The sequence below is a fragment of the Eucyclogobius newberryi genome, unplaced genomic scaffold (assembly GCF_026437365.1).
Source record: "Eucyclogobius newberryi isolate DKJ021-1_F unplaced genomic scaffold, fEucNew1.0.hap1 SCAF_20, whole genome shotgun sequence".
Lineage (NCBI taxonomy): Eukaryota > Metazoa > Chordata > Actinopteri > Gobiiformes > Gobiidae > Eucyclogobius > Eucyclogobius newberryi.
The window spans coordinates 4,767,559-4,792,997 of record NW_027315835.1 but is presented as its reverse complement, the minus strand read 5'-3'; the positions used below and the strand labels follow the sequence as shown (position 1 = coordinate 4,792,997).

At 40.4% G+C, this 25,439-nt stretch overlaps 1 protein-coding gene across 1 annotated transcript; it reads right to left on the bottom strand.

Moving 5' to 3' along the window:
* Positions 1–6,372: 6,372 nt before the first annotated feature.
* On the bottom strand, positions 6,373–25,411 carry star2 (steroidogenic acute regulatory protein 2). The gene is made up of 8 exons (XM_072456807.1): positions 25,303–25,411; positions 24,142–24,240; positions 17,735–17,743; positions 16,729–16,859; positions 15,883–16,041; positions 14,568–14,752; positions 8,403–8,496; positions 6,373–6,513 (listed from the first exon to the last, which is right to left on the bottom strand). Exons 1-8 carry the CDS (start codon positions 25,364–25,366, stop codon positions 6,373–6,375), a joined length of 882 nt encoding a protein of 293 aa, XP_072312908.1. The 5' UTR covers positions 25,367–25,411.
* Positions 25,412–25,439: the final 28 nt, after the last annotated feature.

The following is a 25,439-nucleotide window of genomic DNA, read 5'->3' as shown; positions in this document are numbered from 1 at the left end:
ATGGCTGAAAGATTCAACGTTAGCTTTGAATTAGATGGAGTCAAATATGGATCTTGGAAAGCGCAAAAAAAAGAGTCGGCCATATTGGATTAAGCTTTTTTCCTTGACTGAATCGAGCCTGGTCATTGGTTTATAGCTTTATCTCACGTTTGGGCGAACACGATCTCTTCGTTTTTGACAGTAAAGGATCCAAGACGTATTTTTAACGCTCCAAAAAGAATTAAAATGGACTCTAATTGGAAGGATCTGCTTGACTCGGGTCGAAAAGCATTTTCCGTAACGACTGATTTTCAAATTAGGCACGTTTTTTTCTTGGGTCCAAAGATCCTGAGATCACTTCAAGCCACACGTGATTGGAACTGAGGCTAGTTTTAGGTCTCCAGAAGCTCAGCGTGTAACTCTTTAAGGCGATTTTGTGAATGAGTCGGTCAGTCTGTCCATGCTGTGCCACATCTAGGCCCAAAACGTTCATTTAAGTCTTAGGTATCAAGAAAAGACAAGCCAATAATAGAGCTGATTCTGGTCTATTTTTGTCAGGAAAATCACGTGACTTCCGTTTTTGGCTTGGTTGGCTTTCCAGGTTCCAGAAGCTTTTTGCACTTTACATTTCGACTTGCTTATGGGCGAATCAGAAAGATAAAGTGTCCGATAGTAAACAAATACAATGGTGGGTGAATATGGAAGATAATTAGTTTCATCTGATTTTGATTCGTAAAAGCTGGAACATTTCTAACTCTGAAGTTTAACCATGAAAAATCAATGGTTGAATTGTTGTCATTTTGTGTTTTTTCTCAGCTAAAAAATTTCACCTTTTAAAGATTTTCAAGCCTTCAAATTCAGCTGCCTAAGTTTCGCTCACTTGGTCACAATGTTTACACTTTAGACCAAATCAGGTTTAAACTTGTACTAATTCAGAATTAAACCAGAAAACTAGAAAAAAATAAAGTTCTTATATTTGTAAGAAGGGTCGCGGGCCGGATCAGATTGTTTGACGGGCCTGATCTGGCCCCCTGGCCTTTAGTTGAATAGCCCTTTATTAGAATGTCAAATTTGAGGGTTTAAAAATCTATACATTGAATATTTAAATGGTGATTTTTGAATGTTTAAACTGAGAAAAAAAACATACATAATTAGAAAATCAAAAAAAATTCGAAGTACAAAATTCGGCTGCATTTAAAATTCTGATGAATCCACTTGTATTCCATGGACGTTACATTCATCCATGGAATACATTTCTGGAATATACCTTAAGTAAGATAAGCCTTTATTTGTCCCACAATGGAGAAATTCCAGAGCCTTTCGACCGTTTCTGATCCTAAAAGCAAAAAAACAACCTTTTTTAGTACAGATTTGACCCTTTTTAGGAATCATGTAACAAAAAGTGTCCATTAAATCCCAAAACAGGCTCCATTTTGAGTCCATGTGCTGCTCCGACGTCTTTCGCAAACACAGACCGAGGACAGGACTCGTCTTTGTGCGTTTTCCTTCGTGTTTTCAGTGTGAAAGGCCTAAAAAGCCGTACCGTCTCTGCACGACCGACGAACGAGGGGATGAAACCGGTCCAAAACTCTACGGTGCTGTAACGGTCGCTCACGGTCAGGATGTGAGGACTGCATTAGTGCTTCGCTCATGTACAGTTTTAGTTATTCAAGTGCATTAGAACTACTATTGAACTATTGTGAACCCGAGAGCGCGTCTACGGCATCGGTCAAACGGTCAAAACGGTCAAAACGAGTCGTGTGAAAATGAACAGCAAAGTGGTGCTAGTACAAGTATTATGTGTATTTTACTCTGTGTTTTGACCTGATTTTGGACCTGATTTCGCGGCGCACGGCGGACCGCGCGGCGCCTCTGTCCGCCCTGAAAGTCTTGGTGCTCATCGCTTTCCCATTGTCGCAGAAACAACTCTCAGACTTGAACCCTCTCATCTCATCTCATCACGTCGCGTTACGTAAAAAAAAAGGCATAAAAGACGTTTTCATATGAAGCTGTACATAGTGTAAATTTCCAAACGGCATCCGAACCCGGCGGCGAAATGGACTGACGTCATTCCTTGTTTTTGCTGTCACGACCGCCTCTCTGTGTATTGTATAGTTCTTGTATATACGAACGTGAATGGAAGCTTTAAGTATTAATATTTATTGAATTTTTAAACGGTACTGAGAAGTAAAGAAAAACAAACGTGCTTAAAAGATCATTGTTGTCTTGTGTCTTCTTTTTTACCGTTATTGCTCGTGAAACCGTCTGGCCTCGTGAAGATGTTACCGTATTTTGTGGAGTATAAGTCGCACCAGCCAAAAAAGGCATAGTAGACATATATGTCGCACTGGAGTATAAGTCGCATTTTTGGGGGAAATTTATTTGATAAAATCCAAGACCAAGAACAGACATTTCATCTGTAAATGCAGTTTAAAATAATAACAGATGAGAGAACATGGTGAATAGGTGTACGTATGCTAACGCTTACACCTTCAGCTACATGACGTATGCTAACGCTAACACCTTCAGCTATACGACGTATGCTAACGCTAACACCTTCAGCTACACGACGTATGCTAACGCTAACACCTTCAGCTACATGACGTATGCTAACGCTAACACCTTCAGCTATACGACGTATGCTAACGCTAACACCTTCAGCTACACGACGTATGCTAACGCTAACACCTTCAGCTACACGACGCATGCTAACGCTAACACCTTCAGCTACATGACGTATGCTAACGCTAACACCTTCAGCTACATGACGTATGCTAACGCTAACACCTTCAGCTACATGACGTATGCTAACGCTAACACCTTCAGCTACATGACGTATGCTAATGCTAACACCTTCAGCTACATGACGTATGCTAACGCTAACACCTTCAGCTACATGAGGCACAGACAGAACTGTGGTAAGTGTCTGGTATGTTAGCGTAACATATGAACAGTTATTCAGAGAACTATAGCATAAAGAACATGCTAACAAGTTTAGCAAAGCATCAGTTTTACCCCAAATCACTAAATCCACTGAATTCTTCTTCCTCTGTGTCACTTCTAAACAACTCCACAAACTCCAGAGGAAGAGGAAGTGCAGGTTCTTCTTCTGCGTTGCTTAGAGCCTAGAGCGCCCTCTTGTGGTTTTCTCTGTTCCTTCTGAGCCTGTAGTTTTAAGAGATGAATACTTGATCTGATGTTCAGCAAAGTGTGAAATTAAAACTAAATGATCTTTGGAAAACAGTAGAAATGCAAGTTTCATGTTTTTTCAAATGTTTCCAATTTAAGAAAATTTCACAAAACATGAAACAAGAATCCCAGCCAAAAAGTGACACAAATGAACAACAATAACAACAATAACAACAATAATAATAATAATGATACTAGTAATAAAGATAATAATGATAATACACAATTACAAATAATAATGATGACATAATATGATAAATCAAATAAGGCAGAATTGATGGGGTTTTTTCAGTTTATTGTTCATTTACACAAACAAATCCGTGACACATTTTATTATTTCCTCTTACTCTCCAGCCTTTTGACAGCGATATCTGTGTTTTTATCTTTTAAATTCCACTCTCTGAGACCTTTTTCTGACACAAACAGTATCAACATTATTACAACAGAAAAGTTCCGGCCTTGCTCTCATGACACGGAATAAATTGCACATTCTTCTGTACGTTTCAGGAGGTCCTTGAACTCACCTCCTTTTCTCGATAATGAAGTCACAGAGACGTGTCGAGAACTCATCGCATGAGTGATAAAAAAAGACATATATATTAGATCAAAAAAGAGAAAAGATGTTAGATCATCCGTATAGCACGATGTCCTTTAATGTATTCTGTAGTGTTACTGACATTACTCTTACTTTCACACCAATTATCTATTAATTAGTGATAGAAGTTACTTTTCTTACAAGTTTTGAGGGAAATAAAGCAAAAAAACAGACATTGAAAACGCTCAGAAATGTTGAAAAATCTTAAAATGAAACTCAAAAACTCAAAATGTTGTTTTTCTTTGTAGTTTAACACAAAACATATTTAACTAGGGGTGAATGTCTCAAACTGTGGACTTTTTATACCATGATTTTTTTATTTTTTTATTTGTCATATTGTGCCATTATCATTGTTTATTAATGTTATAATTATTATTATTATCTATTCATTATTTCTTCTGGCTCTCTGGTCCAAAAATCTAAATAAAATACAGCTATATCAAATAAAAATAAAAAAGAATATCCCTTGCAAACTCCAGGTGGGGAAAGTTATGATTAAAACTCTTTAATTGAATAGATTTTGACGACAATAGTATTTTTTTAAAGTAGATTTTAAAGCTTAACTCCGTAAGTCTTTAAACTGAATTCACCACTAAACAGTTAAAATAATCAAGTTTAATCCAAAACACTAGTCTAAAATGCACCTTAAATTGCGTTTAAAAAAAGGGCGTTCATTTAAAGCAGCATTATTAAAAAAAAAAATTTTAAATGTTTGTTTCCTCCCCAGAAAGTGTTTTGTAAACTCAGAAATGTATCCAAAAAAAACACCGTGCGCTTTTTTAATCTCATTTTAAAGCATTTCAAGCACGGTTAGACTGATGAGAGCTGATTGGCTGAGTGTTGGTGGTCCACCCCGCTTCACTTCTCTGACCGAAAAAGATGAAAAAACACAAACGTGCGTGAATATTAATGACATGCTGAAGGTTTATGACAGCTGGGAACGCGTTAAATCGAGTTAAACGCTTAGATTTTGGTGCTTTAAAAATCAGGTGCGCCAGCTTTAAGTAAAAGCCATGCCATGTATTTTTGCCATGTAACTGTACTTTTACCTCAATCCGCAGTCAATTTTCCAACACGGCTTCGTCTAAAAGGGAAAATATTACCTCTTTGTTCGTAAATAAGTCCGTCTCGTCATCTGACCGTGACATGAACCGCAGACTGAACAGAAATCGCACAGCAAAAACCTTCTTTCACATTGATGCAGTTTATTGTATATTTACACAATCTGAAGTGACATTCTGTTATTTCCTATTGAATTCCGGCCTCTCGACGGCGAGGGCAGCGCAGCGGCGAGGTCAACGCTTCTCCTCCAGTATCTGTGTTTTTATCTTTTTAATTCCAACTCTCCAAGAGCTTTTTCTGACACAAACAGTCATAGCAAAAGTACAAAATAATCATGGTAAAATAATGCAATGCAATTTCCAAAAGCTTAATCGTTTTGCGTTGTAAATAGTGGGTGGATAAGTGGGTTTTGTTGGGTTAAAATGACTTAAACTGAATATGATTTAGAATTTTTTGTATCTTTTCCCGTGTATTTCTGGTTTTTATTCTTGTTTAAATCATCTTTGCATTTATATATTTAATGTACACATTTTCACAGATCGTTTCAGAGGTATTTTTTCCAGAAATGAGAAAAAATAATATTGAAACACGTGAGATTGAATGGAGAAAAAAAGAAAAAGAATATAAACAGCTGTAAATTTAAACTAAATAAATATAAATCTGTCAAAAGTATTCAAAACAATCCATCCTTAAAGGTGCAATATGTCACTTTTCTGCTACTTTGCCTGGAATGTTTCACAGTACGGCATTAAACCTGTATATCTTGTATTCATTCAATTGCTGGTGTTTTTGTTGCTCAAAAATACAGAAGGTCGCCTCTTCACTGATCTGACTTGTAACTTAGCTAAGAGCTTGTTCCCATGGAGACAGATATGTTTAATGCCATACAGTGGAAGTTTTCAGGAGATAAAATGGAGAAATGCATCTTCAAATCCAGTCATTATTTACTTTTGCAGTTTACATTCCTGCTTTAAAATAAGCTTTATTATTGGACTATTAAGCGTTAATAAGCACAAGTTACGTGTTTATAAGCGCTTATAAGGCATTTACGAGCTTTTATCACTTGGTTATTAAAAACGTTTTTTTAAGCAGTTTTTTATAGCTCTAACAAACATTTTGTACATGGTTTATTAAAAACACATATTTTTTTTAATTGATGGCTTATTAACATTTATAAGGTGTTATAAGCCATCTATAAGAGCTAGTAAATGCCTTATTAGTGCATAAACGAATAACTTGTGCTTGATAAGACCTTAAACAGTTCACTAAGGAACTTTTGCCTAAGGCACAATAAAGTGTACCTTAACCTTAACCTTATTTTAAAGGGTTGGCCCATTTCTGGTTCATTTCTGGTTCATTTCTGGTTCACTTCTGGTTCATTTCTGGTTCATATCTGGTTCACTTGAAGGAGGTCGATGGTCGTAATGTTTCGGCCGATCAGTTTCTCCACATCAAAAGTCCTGTCGTTGCAGATAGTGTTCGTTTGGGTGGTGTGTTGCTGTAAATCGTTCCTCTTGGATGCGCGGCACCTCCTTCGGCGGCCGCCCTCAGCCCCTCAGAGCGCCCCCTGCCAGATCGCCCCCTGCCGTCAGAGCGCCCCCTGCCGTCAGGTGCCTGCGCAGGTGTCGGGTGAAGTCCAGCTGTGCTCGGGGAATGGCCTGATTCACCAGCGACTTCGGCAGCCAGCCCTGAAAGAAGGCGGGGCTCATGTTAGACATCCAGTCATCTCAGTGTCCTTCACCCACTGGTCAACGAGAGCTAACGCAGAGGAGCTAACGCAGAGGAGCTAACGCAGGGGAGCTAACGCAGGGGAGCTAACGCAGGGGAGCTAACGCAGGGGAGCTAATGCAGGGGAGCTAACGCAGCGGAGCTAATGCAGGGGAGCTAACGCAGGGGAGCTAACGCAGGGGAGCTAACGCCGGAGGGCTAACGCAGGGGAGCTAACGCAGAGGAGCTAACGCAGGGGAGCTAACGCAGGGGAGCTAACGCAGGGGAGCTAACGCAGAGGAGCTAACGCAGGGGAGCTAACGCAGAGGAGCTAACGCAGAGGAGCTAACGCAGGGGAGCTAACGCAGGGGAGCTAACGCCGGAGAGCTAATGCAGGGGAGCTAACGCAGAGGAGCTAACGCAGGGGAGCTAACGCAGCGGAGCTGACGCAGGGCAGCTAATGCAGGGGAGCTAACGCAGGGGAGCTAACGCCGGAGAGCTAATGCAGAAGATCTAACGCAGAAAATCTGACGCAGAAGAGCTAACGCAGAAGAGCTAATGCAGAAAATCTGACGCAGAATAGCTAACGCAGAGGAGCTATCGCAGAGGAGCTAACGCCGGAGAGCTAATGCAGAACATCTAACGCAGAAAAGCTAACGCAGAAGAGCTAATTCAGAACGCAGGAGAGCTAATGCAGAAGCGCTAACGCATAAGAGCTAATGGAGAAAAACTGACGCAGAAGAGCCAACGCAGAAGAGTATCTTTTAAAATGCGTCATAATAATAATAATAATCATTTGGTAACTTTTTTTAGGGTACATTTATTAACATCGCTGCTAACTAGCTCCTAATTTGCATAAATGTGAGTGTTTAATTCAGGGTTATTTGGTATTTGTTCAGCTCTTATTAATGTCTTCTGCTGGTTTTAACCATATACTACAATAGATATGACTATTATGTAACATTCAGTAGTTTCCTGTTCTAAAGTAACATTTTGTTCTTAACCAGCTAAAGTAATTCCCTGTATTCTGGTGGATTTAGGTTCTATTCCAAAAGCCCGTTTAGGTGTTCAGATGTTTTTCGGGACATATTTGTAAAACATTAGTTGTGCCGCACTGGCGCACGCTCAGTCCTTTGATGCCACATGGATTTTATCGCACAACACGCCTCCTCCTTTTCTTTGGACATGTTTCTTTTCATTTCCCCGTCGCTCCTTCACAGAATTTCATCTCTAATTTGGTTGGAAAACATCCACATTCGCAACATTCACACGAACAAAGAGGAATACAGAGCTTTATCCTGCCAAAGAGAAGACGACATCGATAAGAAGCGCTGCACACATGGGGGGGCTTTAAGGGGGGGCTTTAAGGGGGCCGGGGGGCTTTAAGGGGGTTTGTAGCCTTCGCTCTTATTGCTTTGACTGAGCCTGTGTTGTGAGAAAATCTGAAATATCTGTTGAACATATCTTGATTTTATGACTAAAAATAAGGTTTGATCCATCAGCTACAAAGGGCGTGTCCAAATGTCTCTTTTTCTATTTTCGTTGTTGTTATTTTTTCTTTTACAAATATAAGGAATAAACGTAGAACGGGAAAAAACACACACACAATACAACATCAAGACGAATAAATGAAACGGAAAAAAAGTCCGTCACAGTTAAATTTGTCTGTGTTTGGGCCTTTTTTTCCTCGTTGCCAGGCGCACGTTCCACTGGTATCAGTCTGTCGCGTCCACGGCAGGAGTTTTGAGGTACTTAGTTCGGAAATTTAGCGGGAGGCTCCGAACGTTTTCCCCCCGCGAGCGCCGCACGTCGGAGCCGATTGCTAGCGCCGTGCTAAATGCTAAAACACGGCGACGCACGCGGGTTTTACCTTGACATCCATGTTCAAAAGCCACGTGAATTTGCTTCTGCTCGGAGAGTCGTCCGCCGGTTCGATAACGATGCAGGTGGGTCCGTCCTCCGCTCTGCAAACAAACAAACAAACAAACAAACAAGCAAACAAACAAACAAACAAACACATCAACATTGTGAAATCTCTTTACTCCTTTTTCAATATGTCAAATATGTCAAATCATTCAAACAAAGATGTAAAACACAAGTAACACTTAATAACAAATACACCTGAATGAGCCTCAAGAAAGTATGAAGAAAAAAAAATGTATTCATAATAAACAAATTGTTAATTACAAAAACCCAAACCCCTTAATTTAGTTACTACATCTGAATTATGTCTAATGAATGATTTGTTTGTTGTGAATTAAAGTGACGTATGACAGGTTTTTTTTACGATTTTCTAACTTTTACTTTATTTGGTGTATTTATACCTGTTGTAAATATGAATTATAGTTTGACACCAATCGAGCAGGTATTTGTGGAGAAAAGGTTGAACAATCTGTAGAAAATGACAGGAAGTGACATCACACCAGGGACAGGAAGTGACATCACAGCAGGGACACTCGTTCCGGTCAAAGTTGATGCAGAATTTACAGAAAAGAAACAACTTTTTTGACTCTAAACATGAATTCAACAAAATAAAGTCGCTCTCATATTTTTATTTGTCGAATAAAAATTTTTTTGACATTAGCTGAGTTTTGGCCTAAAAAAAACCTAACCTAAAAAAATAAGATATTCTGTAATAAAAAATATACAAATCTTTGCAAAATTCAAAATATATTGATGTTAATTGCATTTTAGTTCAATGAGTCGTCCGGCCTGTAGGGGGCGCTTTAAGTCTTTGTTCATGTTTTATTGAGGTGTTAACGTGGAACCAAAACAATTCATCAGCATTTTTTAAATTGTACTTTCACATTTTTTGGCACTAATCGGAAATATCTCCTGTAAATGTCTTAAAAACATTGATGTAGATTTGTAAAGCAATTTTTTGGTCCTAATTTCTTTTGCGCCGTGCGACATACACAAATCAAATAATAATCATAATATAATTCTATAAGAGTCAGTCAAAGTTCGTAGTCCTGACATGTTTACGAGCGCTCAAGAGCACAATTATGAGTGTACGCAGTACTTTTGATCAAACAGAAGGCGGCGGATGTGCGTTTATATAAATACTGGCTTAACTGTGTACTGTGTACATGTGTACTGTGTACATGTGTACATGTGTACTGTGTACATGTGTACATGTGTACATGTGTACTGTGTACTGTGTACATGTGTACTGTGTACATGTGTACATGTGTACTGTGTACATGTGTACATGTGTACTGTGTACATGTGTACTGTGTACATGTGTACTGTGTACATGTGTACATGTGTACATGTGTACATGTGTACTGTGTACATGTGTACATGTGTACTGTGTACATGTGTACATGGTCTTAATGGAAAACATTCCTCTTGAACGTCCTCTGACCCCGACGGTTTGTTTATGAACTGAATATGAATCATCCCCATGACAACACCACATCTCCTGTTTGTGAAGAGTATGTTTTTGTTCCATATGTACGTTACATTATGTACGTTACATTATGTACGTTACATTATGTACGTCACATTATGTACGTTACATTATGTACGTCACATTATGTACGTTACATTATGTATGTTACATTATGTACGTTACATTATGTATGTCACATTATGTACGTCACATTATGTACGTTACATTATGTACGTCACATTATGTACGTTCCATTATGTATGTCACATTATGTACGTCACATTATGTACGTTCCATTATGTATGTCACATTATGTACGTCACATTATGTACGTTCCATTATGTACGTCACATTATGTACGTCACATTATGTACGTTACATTATGTACGTCACATTACGTACGTTACATTATGTACGTCACATTATGTACGTTACATTATGTACGTCACATTACGTACGTTACATTATGTACGTTACATTATGTACGTCACATTATGTACGTTACATTATGTACGTTACATTATGTACGTTACATTATGTACGTTACATTATGTACGTCACATTATGTACGTCACATTATGTACGTTACATTATGTACGTTACATTATGTACGTTACATTATGTACGTCACATTACGTACGTTACATTATGTACGTTACATTATGCACGTCACATTACGTACGTTACATTATGTACGTCACATTATGTACGTTACATTATGTACGTCACATTACGTACGTTACATTATGTACGTTACATTATGTACGTCACATTATGTACGTCACATTATGTACGTTACATTATGTACGTCACATTACGTACGTTACATTATGCACGTCACATTATGTACGTTCCATTATGTATGTCACATTATGTACGTCACATTATGTACGTTACATTATGTACGTCACATTACGTACGTTACATTATGTACGTCACATTATGTACGTTACATTATGTACGTCACATTACGTACGTTACATTATGTACGTTACATTATGTACGTCACATTATGTACGTTACATTATGTACGTTACATTATGTACGTTCCATTATGTACGTTACATTATGTACGTTACATTATGTACGTCACATTATGTACGTTACATTATGTACGTTACATTATGTACGTCACATTACGTACGTTACATTATGTACGTTACATTATGCACGTCACATTACGTACGTTACATTATGTACGTCACATTATGTACGTTACATTATGTACGTCACATTACGTACGTTACATTATGTACGTTACATTATGTACGTCACATTATGTACGTTACATTATGTACGTTACATTATGTACGTTCCATTATGTACGTTACATTATGTACGTTACATTATGTACGTCACATTATGTACGTTACATTATGTACGTTCCATTATGTACGTTCCATTATGTACGTTCCATTATGTACGTTCCATTATGTACGTTACATTATGCACGTCACATTACGTACGTTACATTATGTACGTCACATTATGTACGTTACATTATGTACGCTACATTATGTACGTTACATTATGTACGTCTCATTATGTACGTTCCATAAAATTGATTTGAATTGATGAAAAAATTGATAAACAACAAACTGGGCTCGGATTAATACGACAACGGAAAGGAAGGACTTTATTTTCCACCAAAGTACTCCTGTAATAGTACTCCTGTAACAGTACTGCTGTAATAGTACTGCTGTAATAGTACTCCCGTAACAGTACTGCTGTAATAGTACTCCTGTAATAGTACTCCCGTAACAGTACTGCTGTAATAGTACTCCTGTAATAGTACTCCCGTAATAGTACTCCCGTAATAGTACTGCTGTAATAGTACTCCCGTAATAGTACTCCCGTAATAGTACTGCTGTAATAGTACTCCTGTAATAGTACTGCTGTAATAGTACTGCTGTAATTGTACTCCCATAATAGTACTGCTGTAATAGTACTGCTGTAACAGTACTCCTGTAGTAGTACTGCTGTAATAGTACTCAAGGTAATAGTACTCCGGTAGTAGTACTCCCGTAATAGTACTCTTGTAGTAGTACTCCTGTAATAGTACTCCAGTAATAGTACTCCTGTAATAGTACTACCGTAGTAGTACTCCCGTAGTAGTACTCCTGTAATAGTACTGCTGTAATAGTACTCCCGTAGTAGTACTCCTGTAATAGTACTCCTGTAGTAGTACTCCTGTAATAGTACTCCTGTAGTAGTACTCCTGTAATAGTACTTCTGTAATAGTACTCCAGTAGTAGTACTCCAGTAATAGTACTCCAGTAGTAGTACTCCAGTAATAGTACTGCTGTAATAGTACTCCAGTAGTAGTACTCCTGTAATGGTACTCCTGTAATAGTACTCCTGTAACAGTACTCCTGTAACAGTACTCCTGTAGTAGTACTCCTGTAATAGTACTGCTGTAATAGTACTCCTGTAATAGCACTCAAGGTAATAGTACTCCTGTAGTAGTACTTCTGTAACAGTACTCCTGTAGTAGTACTCCTGTAATAGTACTGCTGTAATAGTACTCCTGTAATAGTACTCAAGGTAATAGTACTCCTGTAGTAGTACTCCTGTAACAGTACTCCCGTAACAGTACTCCTGTAGTAGTACTCCTGTAATAGTACTGCTGTAATAGTACTCCTGTAATAGTACTCAAGGTAATAGTACTCCTGTAGTAGTACTCCTGTAACAGTACTCCCGTAACAGTACTCCAGTAGTAGTACTCCTGTAATAGTACTCCTGTAATAGTACTCCTGTAATAGTACTGCTGTAATAGTACTCCTGTAATAGTACTCCTGTAATAGTACTGCTGTAATAGTACTCCTGTAGTAGTACTCAAGGTAATAGTACTCCTGTAGTAGTACTCCTGTAACACTACTCCCGTAACAGTACTCCTGTAGTAGTACTCCCGTAACAGTACTCCAGTAGTAATACTCCTGTAATAGTACTCCTGTAGTAGTACTCCCGTAATAGTACTGCTGTAATAGTACTCCTGTAATAGTACTTCTGTAATAGTACTCCAGTAGTAGTACTCCTGTAATGGTACTCCTGTAACAGTACTCCTGTAGTAGTACTCCCGTAATAGTACTGCTGTAATAGTACTCCAGTAATAGTACTCCAGTAATAGTACTCCAGTAGTAGTACTCCAGTAATAGTACTGCTGTAATAGTACTCCAGTAGTAGTACTCCTGTAATAGTACTCCTGTAACAGTACTCCAGTAGTAGTACTCCCGTAACAGTACTCCAGTAGTAGTACTCCTGTAATAGTATTCCTGTAATAGTACTCCTGTAATAGTACTCCTGTAATAGTATTCCTGTAATAGTACTCCTGTAATAGTACTCCTGTAGTAGTACTCAAGGTAATAGTACTCCTGTAGTAGTACTCCTGTAACAGTACTCCCGTAACAGTACTCCTGTAGTAGTACTCCCGTAACAGTACTCCAGTAGTAATACTCCTGTAATAGTACTCCTGTAGTAGTACTCCCGTAATAGTACTGCTGTAATAGTACTCCTGTAATAGTACTTCTGTAATAGTACTCCAGTAGTAGTACTCCTGTAATGGTACTCCTGTAACAGTACTCCTGTAGTAGTACTCCCGTAATAGTACTGCTGTAATAGTACTCCAGTAATAGTACTCCAGTAATAGTACTCCAGTAGTAGTACTCCAGTAATAGTACTGCTGTAATAGTACTCCAGTAGTAGTACTCCTGTAATAGTACTCCTGTAACAGTACTCCAGTAGTAGTACTCCCGTAACAGTACTCCAGTAGTAGTACTCCTGTAATAGTACTCCTGTAATAGTATTCCTGTAATAGTACTCCTGTAATAGTACTCCTGTAATAGTACTCCTGTAATAGTATTCCTGTAATAGTACTCCTGTAATAGTATTCCTGTAATAGTACTCCTGTAATAGTACTCCTGTAATAGTATTCCTGTAATAGTACTCCTGTAATAGTATTCCTGTAATAGTACTCCTGTAATAGTACTCCTGTAATAGTATTCCTGTAATAGTACTCCTGTAATAGTACTCCTGTAATAGTACTCCTGTAATAGTATTCCTGTAATAGTACTCCTGTAATAGTACTCCTGTAATAGTACTCCTGTAATAGTATTCCTGTAATAGTACTCCTGTAATAGTACTCCTGTAATAGTATTCCTGTAATAGTACTCCTGTAATAGTACTCCTGTAATAGTACTCCTGTAATAGTGCTCCTGTAATAGTATTCCTGTAATAGTACTCCTGTAATAGTACTCCTGTAATAGTACTCCTGTAATAGTACTCCTGTAATAGTACTCCTGTAATAGTATTCCTGTAATAGTACTCCTGTAATAGTATTCCTGTAATAGTACTCCTGTAATAGTACTCCTGTAATAGTACTCCTGTAATAGTACTCCTGTAATAGTACTCCTGTAATAGTACTCCTGTAATAGTATTCCTGTAATAGTACTCCTGTAATAGTACTCCTGTAATAGTATTCCTGTAATAGTACTCCTGTAATAGTACTCCTGTAATAGTACTCCTGTAATAGTGCTCCTGTAATAGTATTCCTGTAATAGTACTCCTGTAATAGTACTCCTGTAATAGTACTCCTGTAATAGTACTCCTGTAATAGTACTCCCGTAGTACCCTTGTACTTCGTACCTGACGAAGCCGCTCTGGGGGGGCAGGGCCTCCAGTTGGATGGCGGTTCCTCCCAGATAAACTCTGGACTGGTGTTTACAGCTGTGCCTCACGCTCAGGAAGTCCCTCTGACCAATCAGGTTCCCCGCCGTCTCCGCGGAAACCTCGTGCGTGACCACGGTCTCCGGGCCCACCCTCTGCAGCACCTGCCGACGACAGGGTCACATGTTCAACTTACGAGAGCGGCTCGATTTTTAGAGAGCTAGATTATTATTATTTTTATTTTTTTAACTTTTTTTTTTTTTTATAACATAACCAGAGAACAAGGAATTAAAAATATAAAATTATATAAAGATATTATTAAAAGACTTCTACCAACCAAAGAAACACAATCATGAAAAAGATTAATTAGAATAAAAGTTGGTCAAAATTATACATTTTCAAATCAAGTCCAAATGTTAGTTTCAGCTCGATTTAATTCATTTTTGATATTTATTTGTGCATTTATGTGTGTTATTTCAAGACTAAACCAAGAGAATTATGAACACAGCACCAGAAAGGTTCCGCAGTGCAGCTTTAACAAAACGTTCCATCGCTTTCAGAAACCAACTGATCCATGTCCCAAACTGTGTCGTAAAACAGCGCTCTCACTGAGGTAGACTTGGTTTGATCCAGAACAAACAAACAAACAAACAAACAAAACGCTGCATTTGTGCAGGTTCATTTCGCACATAAAAGTAAAAAAGTGAAACCTAATGTGAGTTTAAATGTCATGTATTTGTTGTAAACTGCGATCCTTCCGTTTTGTCAAAGAGATCGATAACGGGAAAGTGATATTAAAAGTTGTACGGAAAATATATATTCAAATAAACAAATATCAAAAGTGAAATATTTCACATAAATAAGAGAAAAATTAGCTTTTCTTGAATTATTTTTTAAAATCATCATTATTATTGTGAAAAATAGATATATCCATGTTTTATCGTCATTGCGGTGTTGAAAATGTTATTGAATATCGTGCCTGATTCTCTATCAAATTTAAAAGTGACAGTTAGTTGTTTATGTAGTATTATCGTATTATTGTGTGATTGACATCTGTAATATGATCCAACGTTTAGGTTTGGTTCAATTTATAGATCTTCTGAGACGATACCGATACCGATATCCGATACGAGGCTAAACGCTGCGGCCGATAACCGAAATATCAGCGGGAACTACACAGACCATGATCCTTTTTCTCGAAGTTACGTCTTAATTCTATGGACTTAGGCTTGTCGCGGCGTAACCCGAACCCCCCCGGCGCGTGGCCGCCCCCTGGTGGTGGCGCCGCGCTCACCCTGATCTGCTGGATGCTCGGGTTCCACCGGTGCATCTCCTCCAGCCGCAGGAACAGGACGTCGTACAGCTCGTCCACGGTGGCGTCCAGCACGGCCTCCAGTCTGAACACCTTCTTGTTCCCGCGCAGGACTTTGCTGCAGATCAAGTCGCCGTTGCTCTGGCGGGAAAAAAAGGAGAATGACATGAGAGTCGTTCAGTTAAAATCTGCATTAAAACGACGTTAAAATCAAATTTCCTCACTTTTGACACAAACTGATATCACCCGTGTGTCTCTGTGCAGAAAATATGACTTTACCTGCATATCTTTTGCATAATTATTGCTTTTAAATTATTGATAGCATTTATTTTATTCTCTGTGTGATATTGTTTCTCAAAAATTGAAAAAAAAATGTTTTTTGTTGTTGTTTTTTTTACTGTGAGAGTGATCCACAGATCTGACCTGTAACTCGGTCTGGTGCGTCACCTGCTGGACACAGGTTTTTATGATGTTCTAATTTTGACTTTATTTGGTGTGTTTATACCTGTTGTACGTATTACATTATTGTTTTACACCAATCGAGCAGGTATTTGTGGAGAAAATGTTGAAAATCTGTAGAAAATGACAGGAAGTGACATCACACCAGGGACAAAAATTCCAGTTTATGCAGAATTTACACAAAGAAAAAACCTTTTTGACGCTCTAAACATTAATTCAACAAAATAAAGTCGCTGTCATGTATTTGTATTCGCCAAATAAAAAGAAAGTGACATTAGATGAGTTTTTGAGAATTTCCTTGTGTGAAAAAATGTGATATTTTGTGATAATGAATATGATGTATTGTTTATTGCATATCCTGGTTGTTACCTCGGTGACCTCGCGCTTCCAGCCGTCCCGCTCCTGCAGCATCCCCAGAGCCGTCTCCATGGCGTCACGTCCCAGCTTCTGATAAAACCACTGCTCTGCTCTGGCCGGCTGCGCGCTGGAAAACGAGGGCTCTGGAAATGGTCCAAATCAATCATGAATACACAGGTCAATAAATCAATAAATCATCATTATGACGGTCACATGAGATAAATCATAGAATCGTCTGCTAAAAATGTGATTTGTCTTAGTAAATAAATGGTATTTTCAAGCTTTTTGATCAGCTTTCATTTGATAAATTGTGATGTTACTTGTAAAATCTTTGAAATTGTTTAATAATCATGTTTTTGAATATTATAATTATGGCTGCAAAATGATTAATCAACTAATTTTGACAAATAAATAACTATTTTGATCATTGTAATCGTAATACAAAACTCTAATAGAAACACAAAAAGACTTAATACATAATAATACATACAATAATAACACAATAATAACACAATAATACATTTTATTCGTAAATATTCTCCACATTTCAACCTTTATTTGTTTGATAATGTATTTTAAACGTACAATGTCAACTTCTAAAACAAGTTTCAGCCCTAATTATGAACAATATAAAGATTTTTAGGAGCTAAATTCACAAAAACGAAAACATGATTATATCTGAGTAACATGTTGCTTCTCACTTTACCTACAGTTTGACCATTTTGTTCAACTTCAAACATCATTTCAACTCGTTGTAAACCAGGGCTGAAGCCAGTTAAATGCACTTATTATTGTCGTTATTTGGCAAATGAAACACACGACAACACTTTATTTTGTCAAACGATCGGTTAAACTGTCAGAAAACATGTTCCTCGCGCCCGCTGTTTCCATAATGTTTCACGCGTTGACGTCAATCGCTCCGTTTCCTGTGTTTATCGACGTTTTTGTCCGGTTTTTCCTCCCAAACCTCCTCAACCTTCATTTTTACAATCTCCTCAAAGAGGACTGTCATCCACACGTCTGAACGCTTCCCAAAAGTCCCACGATGCCTCTGGAACCTCCTTGACACATTTGCTTGAACGTCTAGACTCTTTTATCAACGACAGATAAAGAAACGTTGAAGGGAAGACACCACTTTTGAAACTAAAGACACAATTATCACAGCGTTACGTCGGGAGGGAATCAAACGGTGATTGCAAAGCGCTGTTGGCGAGCGGGCGGTCTCCTTTTCGCATCTTTATGTCCCGCTGAAAATGTCGCTTCTACACTTTGCCGTAAAAAGCCAGCGAGGCCACGACTGTAACTGTGAGATAATGTGTCTAATCTAATCTCGTACATGTGTCGCCTCAAACAACACGCTTCATGCTGTGGATGGAGAACGGCAACGTTTCAATCTGGACGGACTGAAGAGGAGGATGATAATGGCAGATGGATAAAAGGAGGGAAGGAAGGAAGGAAGGAAGGAAAGAAGGAAGGAAGGAAGGAAGGACAGAAGGAAGATAAGACGTTGCTTTGGCGCTCGGACGCTCCGGGAGTGAATGATGGAACGATGAGCGATGCATTCGAGGAGCAGAGATATGAGATTCTATTTATGTATTGTCCCCGAAGAGAAATATGTCCTCAATTCAGGAGATTCAGATGTTCAGATGTTCAGGTGTTCAGGTGTTCAGGAGGTTCAGGTGTTCAGGGGGTTCAGATGTTCAGGTGTTCAGGTGGTTCAGGAGGTTCAGGTGTTCAGGAGGTTCAGGTGTTCAGGAGGTTCAGGTGTTCAGGTGTTCAGGAGGTTCAGACGTTCAGGAGGTTCAGGTGTTCAGGAGGTTCAGACGTTCAGGTGGTTCAAATGTTCAGGTGGTTCAGTTGTTCAGGAGGTTCAGATGTTCAGGAGATTCAGGTGTTCAGGAGGTTCAGGAGGTTCAGGAGGTTCAGGTGTTCAGGAGGTTCAGGTGTTCAGGAGGTTCAGACGTTCAGGAGGTTCAGGTGTTCAGGATGTTCAGGTGTTCAGGAGGTTCAGACGTTCAGGAGGTTCAGGTGTTCAGGTGGTTCAGGTGTTCAGGAGGTTCAGATGTTCAGGTGTTCAGTTGTTCAGGTGTTCAGGAGGTTCAGGTGTTCAGGAGGTTCAGGAGGTTCAGGTGTTCAGGAGGTTCAGGTGTTCAGGAGGTTCAGACGTTCAGGAGGTTCAGGTGTTCAGGTGGTTCAGGTGTTCAGGAGGTTCAGATGTTCAGGAGGTTCAGACGTTCAGGAGGTTCAGACTTTCAGGAGGTTCAGGTGTTCAGGAGATTCAGTTGTTCAGGTGTTCAGGTGTTCAGGAGGTTCAGGTGTTCAGGAGGTTCAGGAGGTTCAGGTGTTCAGGAGGTTCAGGTGTTCAGGAGGTTCAGACGTTCAGGAGGTTCAGGTGTTCAGGTGGTTCAGGTGTTCAGGAGGTTCAGATGTTCAGGAGGTTCAGACGTTCAGGAGGTTCAGACTTTCAGGAGGTTCAGGTGTTCAGGAGGTTCAGATGTTCAGGAGGTTCAGACGTTCAGGAGGTTCAGGTGTTCAGGAGGTTCAGATGTTCAGGAGGTTCAGGTGTTCAGGAGGTTCAGACGTTCAGGAGGTTCAGGTGGTTCAGATGTTCAGGAGGTTCAGGCGTTCAGGTGGTTCAGGTGTTCAGGTGGTTCAGGTGGTTCAGGTGTTCAGGTGGTTCAGGTGTTCAGGTGGTTCAGGTGTTCATTAGGTTTAGGTGTTCAGGAGGTTCAGGTGTTCAGGAGGTTCAGGTGTTCAGGAGGTTTAGGTGTTCAGGAGGTTCAGACGTTCAGGAGGTTCAGGTGTTCAGGAGGTTCAGGTGTTCAGGAGGTTCAGACGTTCAGGAGGTTCAGGTGTTCAGGAGGTTCAGGTGTTCAGGAGGTTCAGACGTTCAGGAGGTTCAGGTGTTCAGGTGGTTCAGGTGTTCAGGAGGTTCAGATGTTCAGGTGTTCAGTTGTTCAGGTGTTCAGGAGGTTCAGGTGTTCAGGAGGTTCAGGAGGTTCAGGTGTTCAGGAGGTTCAGGTGTTCAGGAGGTTCAGACGTTCAGGAGGTTCAGGTGTTCAGGTGGTTCAGGTGTTCAGGAGGTTCAGATGTTCAGGAGGTTCAGACGTTCAGGAGGTTCAGATGTTCAGGAGGTTCAGACGTTCAGGAGGTTCAGGTGTTCAGGAGGTTCAGATGTTCAGGAGGTTCAGGTGTTCAGGAGGTTCAGACGTTCAGGAGGTTCAGGTGGTTCAGATGTTCAGGAGGTTCAGGCGTTCAGGTGGTTCAGGTGTTCAGGTGGTTCAGGTGGTTCAGGTGTTCAGGTGGTTCAGGTGTTCAGGTGGTTCAGGTGTTCAGGAGGTTTAGGTGTTCAGGAGGTTCAGGTGTTCAGGAGGTTCAGGTGTTCAGGAGGTTTAGGTGTTCAGGAGGTTCAGACGTTCAGGAGGTTCAGGTGTTCAGGAGGTTCAAGTGTTCAGGAGGTTCAGGAGGTTCAGGTGTTCAGGAGGTTTAGGTGTTCAGGAGGTTCAGGTGTTCAGGAGGTTTAGGTGTTCAGGAGGTTTAGGTGTTCAGGAGGTTTAGGTGTTCAGGAGGTTCAGGTGTTCAGGAGGTTTAGGTGTTCAGGAGGTTTAGGTGTTCAGGAGGTTCAGGTGTTCAGGAGGTTTAGGTGTTCAGGAGGTTTAGGTGTTCAGGAGGTTTAGGTGTTCAGGAGGTTCAGGTGTTCAGGAGGTTTAGGTGTTCAGGAGGTTTAGGTGTTCAGGAGGTTCAGGTGTTCAGGAGGTTTAGGTGTTCAGGAGGTTCAGGAGGTTCAGGTGTTCAGGAGGTTTAGGTGTTCAGGAGGTTCAGGAGGTTCAGGTGTTCAGGAGGTTCAGGTGTTCAGGAGGTTCAAGTGTTCAGGAGGTTCAGGAGGTTCAGGTGTTCAGGAGGTTTAGGTGTTCAGGAGGTTCAGGTGTTCAGGAGGTTTAGGTGTTCAGGAGGTTTAGGTGTTCAGGAGGTTTAGGTGTTCAGGAGGTTTAGGTGTTCAGGAGGTTCAGGTGTTCAGGAGGTTTAGGTGTTCAGGAGGTTCAGGTGTTCAGGAGGTTTAGGTGTTCAGGAGGTTCAGGAGGTTCAGGTGTTCAGGAGGTTCAGGTGTTCAGGAGGTTTAGGTGTTCAGGAGGTTCAGGAGGTTCAGGTGTTCAGGAGGTTTAGGTGTTCAGGAGGTTCAGGAGGTTCCGGAGGTTCAGGTGTTCAGGTGTTCAGAAGGTTTAGGTGTTCAGGAGGTTTAGGTGTTCAGGAGGTTTAGGTGTTCAGGAGGTTCAGGAGGTTCAGGTGTTCAGGAGGTTTAGGTCTTCAGGAGGTTCCGGAGGTTCCGGAGGTTCAGGTGTTCAGGTGTTCAGGTGGTTCAGGTGTTCAGGAGGTTTAGGTGTTCAGGAGGTTTAGGTGTTCAGGAGGTTTAGGTGTTCAGGAGGTTCAGGAGGTTCAGGTGTTCAGGAGGTTTAGGTCTTCAGGAGGTTCCGGAGGTTCAGGTGTTCAGGTGTTCAGGTGGTTCAGGTGTTCAGGTGTTCAGGAGGTTTAGGTGTTCAGGAGGTTTAGGTGTTCAGGAGGTTTAGGTGTTCAGGAGGTTCAGGAGGTTCAGGTGTTCAGGAGGTTTAGGTCTTCAGGAGGTTCCGGAGGTTCAGGCGTTCAGGTGTTCAGGTGGTTCAGGTGTTCAGGAGGTTTAGGTGTTCAGGAGGTTCAGGAGGTTCAGGTGTTCAGGTGTTAATATTCATATTCTGCCTCGTTGTGATCAGCGCCATCTGTGATTGGCTCATTTGCATCATAATTAACATCTGCCACAAAAATAGAAATAATTATGCAGGAAATAAAAGTTTTCAGGTTAAAACCAGCTTTAACTTCACCTGAACATTATCAAGGATGATTCATTTAGTACCAGCTTGTTTCTCTGGAGAAGGACTGGAATGTTCCACAGTTTGGCATTAAACCGTTTTTATTAATTAAAACAAAATAAAAAAAACAAAAAATTAAATAAAAAAACAACAACAAATCTAACATTTAGAGAAATAGATTTGAACTTTCTTCTGTATTTTATTCATATAAAAACAAGTTTTTTCATCATGTCCTGTTTTTATGTATAAAAAAGTTTTCAAAAAACTGGGACATTTAATTATGATTAGGATAAAGACGGTTAAATGACTTAATTTTGTTCAAATATTTGATCGTTAAAGGAGGATTTTGGTTCTTCTCTTACGTTATTTCAGATTTAAGTAAACGAGGCTGGATCCGACTGAAAACCGGTGTAAAAATGCACATTTCTCCACATTTTTGGAGTTAAAAACGTAATGGATCAAGCTTAGAAATCATCAAATCCTTCAGTGTGATCCGTCAAAACCTTTGTCCAGTGAAATCAATGTAAATCGATGAATGCAGGAGGATGAAATGAACTAATAAAACACATTTACATTCCGAATGGACAGTTTTTGTTTCAGTTGAGAGAGAAAACTGACCAAAAACTACAGGCTCGTGCAGTGCCATGTTTTGCAACATATATTGTATTTTCCGGACTATAAGTCGCACCTTTTTTCATAGTTTTGGCCGTGGTGCGACTTATACTCCAGAGCGGCTTATATGTGATATTATTCATTATTTTCACACGGAAACCTCAAGAGGGCGTTCTAGGCTCTAAGCGACACTTACCACAGTTCTGTTTGTGCGTCATGTAGCTGAAGGTGTTAGCGTTAGCATACGTCATGTAGCTGAAGGTGTTAGCGTTAGCATGCGTCATGTAGCTGAAGGTGTTAGCGATAGCATACGTCATGTAGCTGAAGGTGTTAGCGTTAGCATACGTCATGTAGCTGAAGGCGTTAGCGTTAGCATACGTCATGTAGCTGAAGGTGTTAGCATTAGCATACGTCATGTAGCTGAAAGTGTTAGCGTTAGCATACGTCATGTAGCTGACGGTGTTAGCGTTAGCATACGTCATGTAGCTGACGGTGTTAGCGTTAGCATACGTCATGGAGCTGAAGGTGTTAGCGTTAGCATACGTCATGGAGCTGAAGGTGTTAGCGTTAGCATACGTCATGGAGCTGAATGTGTTAGCATACGTCATGTAGCTGAAGGTGTTAGCGTTAGCATACGTCATGTAGCTGAAGGTGTTAGCGTTAGCATACGTCATGTAGCTGAAGGCGTTAGTGTTAGCATACGTCATGTAGCTGAAGGTGTTAGCGTTAGCATACGTCATGTAGCTGAAAGTGTTAGCGTTAGCATACGTCATGTAGCTGACGGTGTTAGCGTTAGCATACGTCATGTAGCTGAAGGTGTTAGCGTTAGCATACGTCATGGAGCTGAAGGTGTTAGCGTTAGCATACGTCATGTAGCTGAAGGTGTTAGCATACGTCATGTAGCTGAAGGCGTTAGCATACGTCATGTAGCTGAAGGTGTTAGCGTTAGCATACGTCATGTAGCTGAAAGTGTTAGCGTTAGCATACGTCATGTAGCTGACGGTGTTAGCGTTAGCATACGTCATGTAGCTGAAGGTGTTAGCGTTAGCATACGTCATGGAGCTGAAGGTGTTAGCGTTAGCATACGTCATGTAGCTGAAGGTGTTAGCATACGTCATTTAGCTGAAGGCGTTAGCGTTAGCATACGTCATGTAGCTGAAGGTGTTAGCGTTAGCATACGTCATGTAGCTGAAGGCGTTAGCGTTTACATACGTCATGTAGCTGAAAGTGTTAGCGTTAGCATACGTCATGTAGCTGAAGGTGTTAGCGTTAGCATACGTCATGGAGCTGAAGGTGTTAGCGTTAGCATACGTCATGGAGCTGAAGGTGTTAGCGTTAGCATACGTCATGGAGCTGAAGGTGTTAGCATACGTCATGTAGCTGAAAGTGTTAGCATTAGCATACGTCATGTAGCTGAAGGTGTTAGCGTTAGCATACGTCATGTAGCTGAAGGTGTTAGCCTTAGCATACGTCATGTAGCTGAAGGTGTTAGCGTTAGCCTACGTCATGTAGCTGAAGGTGTTAGCATACGTCATGTAGCTGAAGGTGTTAGCGTTAGCATACGTCATGTAGCTGAAGGTGTTAGCGTTAGCATATGTCATGTAGCTGAAGGTGTTAGCGTTAGCATATGTCATGCAGCTGAAGGTGTTAGCGTTAGCATACGTCATGTAGCTGAAGGTGTTAGCGTTAGCATACGTCATGTAGCTGAAGGTGTTAGCGTTAGCATATGTCATGCAGCTGAAGGTGTTAGCGTTAGCATACGTACACCTATTCACCATGTTCTCTCATCTGTTATTATTCTAAACTGCATCGACTTATGTGTGGTTTTTTGTCCTTCTCTATTTTCTGCACTTGTTTGGCTGGTGCGACTTATACTCGGGTAAAACAGGGTATATCCTGCACGCTCCAACCGCAGGAGCGTGACACGTGCAGAACACGTGCAGAGGCTGAAGCGAGGCGTTCGTACCGTCACAGCGCGGCGTGTGGCTCCTGGCCTGGTGCTGGATGTGTTCCCGTCGGTGCAGGTGTGAGATCTCCTGGCCTATCACCGCCACGGCCGCGCGCTGGAGACCTAACAGAACATCACACTTCAATTAACACGCCCTTACAGCCCCCTCCCGTTGCTCCCGCGGCTCCCGCGGCTCATGCGGCTCATGCGGCTCATGCGGCTCATGCGGCCCCGAGGAGTTTCACAGTCGCAGTAAACGTACGAGAGAAAACGGAAAAACCTCCTCAAAGTGGCTTGAATTCATCGACTACAATAGTTTTGACGAGGTTAGTTTAGATGGTCTAGTTTGGACTTGCATTAAATGAATGAAACAAAAAATAAAACACAATATAAAACGGCTAAAAGCTAAAGTTTATGGGTTTAATTTGTGTCATTTTGAGGACATTTGACCATTGACAATACAGTGTTTTGAACTGAATGACTCTAAAACCACAGATAGTCCTGTAGCGCCTTGTTCACTTATAATGTCTGACAAGGTAATTCTATTTATTTATTAATGTTTGCATTCGTTATAGTCAAGACAAGTCGGTCGGTTGAGTAGGGAAAATGCAATTATAAATGAACAAAACATTTCAGCTTGAAAGAAACAATATACTTTAAGAGGATTCCGTCCTGATTTGCAGGATTTGAAATGGCAATCGCAGAAGTGCAATTAAAATTTTTAATGGAAAAAAGTCCTCACGAAATCCTTCAAATCAGGAATTTATCATTTGCCTGAAAACCATGAATAAACTGTAAATGCACAAGATACAAACACATAGCCTGAAATTGCTATAGTCAAAAGTTATTGTCTGATTATTGTTTATTTCCTTTTTAAAGAGACATTGCAAACAAATAATAAACTAATCATTATTATACTTATTTTAATACACCACCATCTATTATAATGAAGCACCATCTACTGTGTGCAATGTTTATGTGTTACCTTCACAAGAGAAAGCGTTGCCAGTTGACCTGATAAAACATAAAATATTAAACTGATTCGTATAAATCACTGCCAAGACCAAGATTTGACTCAAAACTGCCTGATTCAAATCACAAATCAGGTTTAAAAACAGGATCCGTGTGCGCTAAATATTCTGAACTCAAGCCGTTTGCAAAGAGGACGGGTGACCGAGCGCTTACCTGCCATGCTCCTGAGGTGAGGGTAGGTGATGCCGCAGCAGAGCTTGACGACGGCGGGCAGCATGTCGCACGAGTGTCTACGGGGCAGTGATAGCGACGCGCTGGAGTCGCTCTCGCCGTTTTATAGACGCGGCGAA

Coding starts and splice junctions, on each gene's coding strand:
- star2 (XM_072456807.1), bottom strand. CDS start 25,366: ATGCTGCCCGCCGTCGTCAAGCTCTGCTGCGGCATCACCTACCCTCAC. Junction 16,042..16,728: donor GGAAGCGCGAGGTCACCGAG/GTAACAACCAGG, acceptor TTTTCCCGCCAG/AGCAACGGCGACTTGATCTG. Junction 14,753..15,882: donor CGAGCATCCAGCAGATCAGG/GTGAGCGCGGCG, acceptor TGTCGTCGGCAG/GTGCTGCAGAGGGTGGGCCC.